Genomic DNA, 10,832 nt, shown 5'->3' on the forward strand with positions numbered 1-10,832 from the left:
ACTTAAGGTTTCAGAGTTCTGTTGATGGTATTGCTTTTAATTGAAGATTAGAGCATGGACAGAGGTAGCACTGACCTTTATTTCAGTCATTTGTCCTACTCAGTGTACTATGTAGTATTTGCAGATGGTATTTCTAGAATAGCATAGCACTGTTTCCTTCCTGATTCTATATGTAGGGCTCTTGTATATTTTAGAATTAATTGCTATTTGAAGCCTAAAATCAGTTTAAGAGTTAGGAAATTTATCATCTGAGTTTATTCCAACTTTTGTTACTAAATAAAAATTAACTCCGTGAAATGAACCAGTTATGAGCCTTTTGTTATACAGAAATGGACATTAATAGGGTATTGTCTAGTACATTGAGTTTTCTTGAAAAAGATGTGTTTTAGAAAGATATTAGAAGTCACAGATCTTTCTGACTTAAACTATAAAGCTTATTAAGATTCTAAGGAAGTAGAAGATACAGTCTTGCGGGGGTGATAGAAATTCAGTCACTCCAGGAATTAGAAGATTAGTAACTATAGTATAGGGTCACCTAGGTAGCTCAGTCGGTTAAGCATCTTACTCTTGGTCTCAGCTTAGGCCTTGATCTCAGGTTCAAGTCCCTCATTGGGCACAACGTTGGGCGTAGAGCCTACTTTAAAAAAAAAAAAATCCCAAAGCAATCTACAAACTTGCATGTGATACAAACAGTGAAGCCCTAAATATGGGAGAAGATTGTAGAGGAGATCCATTTAAGGATATAGATTTTGGGTTGGTAGAGAAGGTGACAGATGTGCTTAATAGTAGATTGGATTAAAGGTCAAGAAACTTACCAGGAGGCTATGGCATTTATTCAGGAACAGAGGATGGGCATTGAGAAAAATTACTGTGGTTGAAAATTGAAAAGTGGGCTTGCGTACTGAATATAGGAGAAGTAAAGAAGATTAGGAAAATAGTGTTGATAAGGGGGGAAAGGGAATTTGGGAAGCAAATGATTTTGGAGATATTCAGGAAAGAAGTGATTTTAGTTAGAAATGTTGAGTTGAGCAGATGGTAGGGCACCTAAAGGGAATTGACCTTTGGGTACATGGAAAAATGAGACCAGAAAGCACATAAGAAGTAAAGGTGGAGATACGGGAGCTATTTGAGTAGAGATCAAAGTTGAAACCTCAAAATATAGACATTATTTGAAGTATTAATGAGGAAGCAGAGGCCAAGCAAGCACATAGAAGAAGGATTTCCTGCAACTTGTAAAAGAGAGAGGAGAGGAGTGCCTGGGTGGCTCAGTCAGTTAAGAGTCTGATTCTTGATTTCAGCTCAGGTCTTGATCTCAGGGTCATGAGTTCAAGTCCCTCGTTGGGCTCCATGCTGGGCCCTACTTAAAAAATAAGCGGGGAAGAGGAGAAAGGGGTAAGAAAACCAGGATAGTGTAGTGTAATGAGAGGAAGGGAAGATACTTTTAAAACTTGATACTGTACTCATTCTGAGAAGTGAGTTGGATATGACCAGAAGAATGCCACAGATAATTTTAAAGTATGTTTTGAGGATTCAGTGGTTGATAGATTTAAAATGTCTATACACTGAGCAAAACATCTCTTGTCCCTCAAATGTATTGTCTTCCAGTTGAGTTTAAGGGTGATTTGCGATAGAGGAATTCTGTTCAGCTATCTATGCTTCTGTTCCTTTCTTTTGGAATGCGAGGAAACCCAAGAAAAAATCACTGGGTAATACTTCTGTTACACTTTGACATGGGGCTTTTTCATTTTATTCTTAATGACAAATGTTTCATCTCCTGATATTTCCCTTCAGCTAGCTTTTATTCTTTGTAATGGTGAGTAGAAAGAAGTTTCTGATCCCTTATCTTTCTGCTGGATATTGGAGATGAAAATGCCTTAGAAATAGCTGTATGAGTGAATTTAACGCATTTTTCTGTGTATTTACAGATGGGGCGTGAGTGGGTTTGGTTCGATTCGGAGCAAGACTATCCCAATGACTCTGAGCTGAGCAACGACTGCAGGTCCCTCTTCAGCTCATGGGATTCCAGTCTGGATCTTGATGTGGGCAGCTGGAGAGAAACTGAGGATCCAGGGGCTGAGGAACTAGAGGAAAGCAGCCCAGGGAGAGAACCTAGTGAGCTGCTTGTGGGGGACGGAGGCAGTGAGGAATCTCAGGAAGAGGCAGAGCAAGTCAGCCGTCAGAATCTCCTCCACTTTCTTTCTGAGGTAATGGGGAGCCATTATATCCAAAGTTGAAAGAGTCCCAACCTTCTAAGAGAATGCTTACTCATACATATTTCTACCACTCTTAATATTGTTTACTAAAATGCAAACTCCACAGTGGCAGGAACTAAGTTAATTATTATGTCTCTAGCACTTGGTGCTAATACAAAATATGTGCTGAATATGTACTTTTTGACCAAATGTTGTAAGATCCCATTCATTAGGAGCCCAAGATCATAGGAAGTGGAATTTCCGTGTGCAGAACTGCCTTATGAATATCTGTTGCAATTCATTTTTCAGAGTCATGGGAGATGACACCCGAAGCCTTTGAAGGTCATAACATTATGACTTCAAGGCAATATTTTACATTGTCCTTATTACCCTGGTTTCAGGTTGAGGGCCAGAAACAAACCAAATTGGACAGTTTATATTTATGTGGCAACTTCACACATTCAGGAGAACCTAGGTGAAGATCAGTGAGAATCCATTTTATGTGTTGCTACTTCTTTCTGCATCATCTGTGGCGAACAAAATTTTCAGCAGTTTTCTAATCTGCCACTCCCAATTGATCAGAGTTGACACTTGACATGAAAAATTAGAGCATACGCTCTTTGAAGAGGCAAGAACCATATCTATCTTGTTTACTGTTAGGTTCCTAACAACTAGTCCAGTGTCTGGGTATCTGGGTTGTTTTATACATTTTGTTTATTGTTTTAAAAGATCTTATTTATTTATTTGATAGAGAGCACAAGCAGGGGGCGTGGCAGGCAGAGGGAGAGGGAGAAGCTGGCTCCCCATTGAGCGGGGAGCCCCTTGTGGGGCTCGATCCCAGGACCCCGGGATCATGACCTGAGCCAAAGGCAGATGCTTAACTGACTGAGCCACCCAGACACCCCTATTATACACATTTTATTTTATTTTACTTTTAATGTTTTTTTATTATGTTAGTCACCATACAGTACATCCCTGGTTTCTGATGTAAAGTTCAATGATTCATTAGTTGCGTATAACACCCAGTGCACCATGCAATACGTGCCGTCCTTACTACCCATCACCAGTCTATCCCATTCCCCCACCCCCCTTCCCTCTGAAGCCCTCAGTTTGTTTCTCAGAGTCCATAGTCTCTCATGCTTCATTTCCCCTTCTGATTACCCCCCCTTTCTTTATCCCTTTCTTCTACCGATCTTCCTAGTTCTTATGTTCCATAGATGAGAGAAATCATATGATAATTGTCTTTCTCTGCTTGACTTATTTCACTTAGCATTATCTCCTCGAGTGCCGTCCATGTTGCAACAAATGCTGAGAACTCGTTCTTTCTGATAGCTGAGTAATATTCCATTGTATATATGGACCAAAACTTCTTAATCCAGTCATCTGTTGAAGGGCATCTCGGTTCCTTCCACGATTTAGCTGTTGTGGACAATGCCGCTATGAACATTGGGGTGCATATGGCCCTTCACTTCACTATGTCTGTATCTTTGGGGTAAATACCCAGTAGTGCAATGGCTGGGTCATAGGGTAGCTCAATTTTTAACTTTTTAGGGGACCTCCACACTGTTTTCCAGAGTGGCTGTACCAACTTGCATTCCCACCAACAATGTAGGAGGGATCCCCTTTCTCCACATCCTCTCCAGCAATTGTTGTTTCTTGCCTTGTCAATTTTTGCCATTCTAACTGGCGTAAGGTGGTATCTTAGTGTGGTTTTGATTTGAATTTCCCTGATGGCTAATGATTTTGAACATTTTTTCATGTATTATACACATTTTAAATGATGGAATGAATGAGTTAATCTCTTTGCATCTCAAACTGAGTCATAGTGGCTGTGTAATCATGTAACATTATTGATAGTAGATAATGGTTTCCACTGGTGTTCCTTTGCACACTATGATTGCAGGTTGCTTATTTAATGGAGCCATTGTGCATTAGCAGTAAAGAATCAAGTGAAGGTTGCTGTCTTTCATCTGGTACCAGACAACAAAAGGGAAGGGAAATGGAAGCTACTGAAGGAGAAGAGTCATGCAGAAAGCCTGAACAGCCTTCAGCTAGGGTAGACCCCTTGGTAGCTAAGAAGTCACTGGAAGAAAATGGAAGGCCAGAGGTGACTCCAGCTCCCTCAGAGATTTGTGCAATTCACCGACTATCCATGGAGAGTGAAGAGGTGAGTGAGTAACTTAAACCAGATGGCTGATTGGTCCTCTGCCCAGGGAGGCAGAACACAGAAGTTACTGCACATAGGTTAACCCCAGAGAGTTCAGCAACCTGGTTGCAAATTTGGGTTTCAGCACCACTTAGCTGTGTGACCTTAGATGTGTCAGTGAACATCTTAAAACCTCAGTTTTTCTGATGTAAATGGAATAGTGCTCTCTCTACCTTAGGTTTGCTGTGAGGTTTAAGTGAGACATTTCTTGTAAAATACTTCGTTTAGTGCCTAGCTCACAGTGAGCAATCAGTAAAATTTAGAATGCCATTATGATGAGTATTAGACCAGCAACTCCAGGGCCACAAGTCATACAGTTTTAAAAGAATACAGCATCTTTCTAGAAATTAGTATATTGCTCTTTTATTTTTTTTTCTTGGGATACAGAATCACAGTTCTCCAGCCAAATTATTACCAAGAATTCATTGACTAAGGTCTGGTTAAGTCACCTTTCTCTAATCTCTTTTATAGCTTTACGTAATTGACCCTTTCCACCTTAAAGTCAGCCCTCATTTACCCCATGCAGGGTAAATTTACTATCTTGCAGATAGTAAATCTCTTTCTAAAATTCTCCTTGTTTCCTTACATTCCCAGGGGGAGGTTCATCAAGAATCCAAAGAGGAGGACCAGGGTGAAGGGTATGTGTCAGAGATGGAAGACCAGCCCTCTTCAGGTGAGTGTGATGATGGTTGCAGCATTCAGGAGACTCCTCTGGTGGACATCCTTTTCAGCCGTGCTACTTCTTCAAAATTGTAAGTATGGATTTTTATCCAAGGTTGCTAAGATTCAGACTGTTACTTCCGTTTATGCCTATTTGAATTGAAACCATGAACATGAATTACTTTTGTAAAATAATAAAAGGAAATTAAAATTAGAAAACACTAGAAATAGAATTAAATATAATTTTATTGTATAAATAAAAGTCTATGTTTTCCACTTATAAAACAAATCTGTTTCAGGTATCTGGCTGGCTCAGTCAGTAGAGTGTGTGACTCTTGATCTAAGGGTTGTAAGGTTGAGCCCCATGTTAGGCATAGAGCCTACTTTAAAAAAAATCTGTTTCATCAACATTGAGAATCTCTTTCATAAATAACCTTTTTCTATTTTTTTAAAAAGATTTATTTGAGAGAGAGAGAGCACGCATGAGGCAGGGAGGGGCAAAGGGAGAGGGAGAGAGAAACCTTAGCAGACTGCATTCAGCACAGAGCCTGATGTGTGAGGGCTTGGTCTCACAACTCTGAGATCACGACCGGAGCCAAAACCAAGAGTCGGATGCTTAACCGACTGCGCCATCCAGGCGCCTCGATAACCTTTCTCTTTAATTACTATATTTATTCAGGAAACATTGGTTATTCAGATTGTCCCTCAAGTCTCTTACTGAAACTGTACTTCTTTCAAAAATATTAAAACAGCTCCTTGTAACTTGAAATTAAAAATTATTTTGAAGTTTTGATCTCCTTTGTTTCTTTTTCACAGATCCTAGGAAATTGTTTATATAATTGTCTTCTTATAAATAATTATGAAGCTAAAGGGCACACTTTGGAATCTTAATTTTTTTTTTAGTAAAGGGAATTTCTTTTAAAATCAGGGGAAAAAATGTTTTTGTTATGGTAATAAATAGTTCCTTTTCTGGGCCTGGTCTTGTATCTATCTACTGAGGGAAGATAGCATGAAGTGTTGTTTCTTAAGTAGCAGATTTCAAAATTTTATTATGCAAGTAGAACACAGCTTAATACCCAGGTTGTTGAAGAATTGCTTCCTTTGCTTTTCTGTAACTCCCTGTGTAAGTATGAGCAGAGGACATATGATTACTATCCAAAAAAGAGGAAATCTCAAATCTGGGACATTTTATTTCATGACATTTTAGTACCTTGAATGGCAAAATCCACACTCTTATTTTAGGATTTAGGATAAACATGGAATATTTATTAGAAAGCAGTAGATAATAGTAATTGACTCTCCTTGACCAGATGCCTTTAGGGGAGATAGAAAGCTGAGTTCTTATGTTATAATCAGGCAAGCTTAAAACTACTTTGAAAGCTAGATATTCTCCAGGCTCCTCTTTTCTCGGTTCTCTCTTAGTTGGTACTAACTCTCAGGAAAAACAGAAATAGAGACTGTGGAGCGTTACTCCTTTCCTGCAGGTCCTTTCCATTCCCATATTTTTACTTGTAGTTTCTTGGCATGCATTTCCAAATAGGTGGAAATAAAGATAAGCTAGGGATTATTTCTTAAAATATTGCAAAATATTTTTAAAATTTATGAGGTTACAAAACCTAAGGCAGTACCTTTCATATAATGGAAACTTAATACCAGTTGTGTGGATGTATGAACAAAAAATGCCCTGGTACCAAAGAACTATTATTCATTCTGGGTGACTGACCAAAAACAAAGGAAGAGGTTTGTTTTGGTCTTTAAATGCCTTGTTCTGATAGGGTTCTGGATTTAAGGACAAGTTGATTTTTGTGTACATAATTTAGATGCAGATGAGATACTATATCCAGAAACTGAGTAGTTGTTTGAAATTGCTCAACTTGGAGAAAGATAAAATGAGATGTGAGTTGTGCTCAAGTAGACACACACAGTATGGTTCATAAAGCACAAAGAGGGTATAAAACATTAGGTGTGAGAAGAACCCATTTTGAGAGATTAATGCAGTAGTAGGAAGTATCACATAATGTTAAGCTTTGGAGTAAACAGAAAACTTGTCAACTGGGAAGATTATTAGATGAAATAAAACAATGGACAGTAGCACCTGGAAGAAAAAATAAACTAGACAATTTATTGGCCCAGAGAAGGAAGGGCCATGAAGAAAAATGAAATTTTCTTAGGTATTTTCTTAGTGAAAAGGAGAAATATGTAAATTGTATAGCACTCAGATGAAACATAAGAGAATTCCCTAAGATGTGAAACCAAGTATTTCTTTCTCAGGAAACGTAGGAGAAATGCTTATTAATGTGGCATATTTCTGCATAAACATAGGACCAGATTCATTTCTGAAATACTTAATACTATGAAATATTTGAGCACTTACTATGTGCCAGGCACTTGGGAAGCATCAGTGAACAAAGACTACTTTCATACACAAGTTTTTTTGAGTCACAAGTGCTGAAGAGCAAATCAGTGAGAGTCCAAAAGACAGAAGCATTTGTAGATTGGTAGTACAAAGTAACTACTTCATTAGGTAATAGTGACCGGTAAGAGAATATTTGTAGAGTTTGGGGTCTCTTATGGAAGAATTAAATATGTTTTAACTTCTGGTGTTAGTTCCTTCCCGTATTAAGTAGGGGCACTATATATTGAGAAAATCTCTTTACCTACCTGAGAGAGACAGAATACCATATGTGAAGTTACTTTTTCCTTTCTGTCCTGTTTTATCCCATAGGTCTGATCTAGGCCAGAGTGACCCTGTTCAGGATCACTTGTTATTTAAGAAAACTCTCCTGCCAGTCTGGAAGATGATTGCCAGTCACAGGTAGGTCTTCAAGCCACTCTTGGCCTTCACAGCCACTCTTCTCATTTAGAATGACTTTCCAGAGTTTCTTCATCCTCTCAGAGTGTGTCCCTTAACAGGTTCAGCAGTCCTTTTCTGAAGCCTGTGTCAGAAAGGCAGGCCCCAGGATACAAGGATGTGGTGAAAAGGTCAGTGGAAAGGGGGTCAGAAAAGGTTGGTTGCTTTTATATCTGTCTTTTCATACTTTATTTCTGATCTATTAGATCTTTTCTTTCTTCTCTTTCTTTCTTTCTATTTATTTTTAAGTAATCTGTACACCCAGCATGGGGCTCAAACTCCCAACCCCGAGATCAAGAGTCACATGTTCCACCAACTGAGTCAGCCAGGCACCCTCATCATTTCTTTATGTCGTTTACATTACTTAAAAACTCAAGATATATTTTACACCTGAACAAGTTTGTAAAGTTATGGTAGGATTGGTCTTCATTTGAGAAGGAATGCAGAGAACAAAAGGATAATAATAGGCTTTTTTCTTTTTTATATTGATTTTTAAGTAATATCCATTCATTATAATCTTACATAGCCTTTGATAGTTTTTGATACTGTTCTTTTGGAGCAAAACTTTAAAAAGAGCATTATATTCATCAAGCTGTTGTAGGTATGCTAAGGCAAAGATGGTAATCCAAATGGTTGTTACAAACATTGGTTGATAGCACTACTTTGGATTTTTATAGCATAATTCATCTAAAATGCTGTCATAAATCAGTGTGCTAATAGAGTATAAAAGATCAGGAAAGGACCTTTGGAGACCAACTCCTTCAGTCTATACATGAGGAAAGTAAGGCTTAGAGGTGCTCATGACTTGGGGTGATCAACAGTGAAGAGCAGAGCTAGAACTAAACCCCAGATTCTTAACCTCCTAGTTCAGTCCTCTTTCTACACTGCTGTGTTTTCCCTTATGTACCCACTCTCTGTGTCTCCTTAAATAGTTATTTATCTAAACATTCACTTCATTCACACTCTTCATCTTCACAAAAGGAGAAAAAAATTCTCCTATATAGTAAGAGAAGCAGATGAAACAACTAGTATATGACTACACATTGTGAACGGTCAGTCAGTAACTCTTCTGTGACAGACTAATCATTGGAGCTCTTTACAACTTTGGTATGTGGGGCCAGCACCCCTCCTACAGTGGTAGAGTATGGTGGCTGGGCTTGTGGGCTCCAGAGTCAGACTGCCTTAAGTTGGAATCCAACCTGTGTGACTTTGAGCAAGTACTTAACCTTTTTAGCATTGGTTCCCCACTGCCAGTTGGTGATAATAAGGTACCTAGCTTATAGGTTTACTGAGAGGACCAAGTGAATTAATATAGACAGTACCTGGTACTTGGCAAGGTAAGCACTTGGCTTATTGTAAAAAGTCATATATTAGCTGCTGTTGCCATTTTATTACCTGATGGGAATTAAGAGCTGGTTCTCCAGGAGAGCATATTAGGTCCCACATCAAGGTTTGGTTTCCTGTGGTTTTTCTTGGCCACCTGCAGACCCATGGACTTAACTAGCCTGAAAAGGAATCTGTCTAAGGGACGGATTCGCACCATGGCTCAGTTCCAGCGGGACCTGATGCTGATGTTCCAGAATGCTGTGATGTACAATGACTCTGATCATCATGTGTACCATATGGCTGTGGAGATGCAGCGAGAAGTCTTGGAGCAGATTCAGGTACTGTATGTAGGCTATAAGAAAAAGGAGTACAGGGGCGCCTGGGTGGCACAGTGGTTTGGTGTCTGCCTTTGGCTCAGGGCGTGATCCTGGCGTTATGGGATCGAGCCCCACATCAGGCTCCTCCGCTATGGGCCTGCTTCTTCCTCTCCCACTCCCCCTGCTTGTGTTCCCTCTCTAGCTGGCTGTCTCTATCCTGTCGAATAAATAAATAAAATCTTTAAAAAAAAAAAAAGAAAAAGGAGTACAGCCTCTGGAATCTGATTTCAGAAAGTCTCTGAGAATAAGAGTGATGTTCAAGTGACCTTGTGTTCTCAGAGTTTATGTTTAGATATGGTTAAAGGCCCTGAGGTATTGACATTGTACCTACTGCTTTGGAAAACTCTAAGTCTGTAGGACCAGCTTTCACAGATAGTGAAGTAAAGTAGTATAGGAAGACAGGCAGCAGTGAAGAAGTCTCAAGGGAGCTGGGGATAGTTAAGTAACTGGAGCTCCTGCTTCCAGTGCCTCAAGTCAAGAGGGCTAAACATGCAGACCAAAGGCTGGAATCACTATCCATTTTTTGGTTGCTATGCCTGTTGATATTAATGTATGTTCACATTGTCCCATCTATAGGGGTAAGACATGGTAGCCAGAAGATGACATTTGGGGGTTTCTTTTCTGGGCAGGACCATACTTAAAAGGAAAAAAAGCATAGTCAGACCTTATTGCAGAAAAAGAAAATTGCATTCAAATCTCTATAGTTTTTAAGATTTATAGCTTGCTATCTGCCTTGACTCTATAGGTGCTGAGTATTTGGTTAGACAAAAGAAGAGACTTAAATAGTTTGGAATGAGAACCAGCCAACCCTGTGGATGATGGAAAACCTCTTTTGTTAACCAGGAGCTGCTGTCCTGACCTTTTCTGGATTTGGGACCTTTTATTGATACTCAGAAGATCCCAGTATTTGTTTACCAGTTTTCTGTTGTCTTTTCTAGTAAGAAAAATGTGTTAACTCACAACCAAGGAGTCAAAGGTATCTGTAGACATAATATAAAATGGGGAAAGCTGAGATTTGGGGTTATGCCATAAATGTTGCTCACTTCTTTGTTCCATAGGCTTGATTTAGATGTAACTAAATTAAGCCTCTTATAACTGCTCTATAAATAAATGTTATTTCACAAGTTGAAGATTGCTTTTTTAATGATTACAGAATCTGGGAATAAAGGGAACAACATCTAGTGGAATGACTATAAAGTATTTGACGTGGGCTTCTTATA

At 39.0% G+C, this 10,832-nt stretch overlaps 1 protein-coding gene across 1 annotated transcript; it reads left to right on the top strand.

The window, feature by feature from the left end:
• Positions 1–917: 917 nt before the first annotated feature.
• Positions 918–10,742, top strand: LOC121100742 (bromodomain-containing protein 8-like). Its single transcript, XM_040622401.1, has 7 exons — positions 918–2,204; positions 4,096–4,359; positions 4,993–5,150; positions 7,784–7,873; positions 7,972–8,040; positions 9,396–9,573; positions 10,358–10,742. Exons 1-7 carry the CDS (start codon positions 1,926–1,928, stop codon positions 10,406–10,408), a joined length of 1,089 nt encoding a protein of 362 aa, XP_040478335.1. The 5' UTR covers positions 918–1,925; the 3' UTR covers positions 10,409–10,742.
• Positions 10,743–10,832: the final 90 nt, after the last annotated feature.

Source organism: Ursus maritimus, unplaced genomic scaffold, assembly GCF_017311325.1.
Source record: "Ursus maritimus isolate PB19 unplaced genomic scaffold, ASM1731132v1 scaffold_5, whole genome shotgun sequence".
Classification (NCBI taxonomy): Eukaryota; Metazoa; Chordata; class Mammalia; order Carnivora; family Ursidae; genus Ursus; species Ursus maritimus.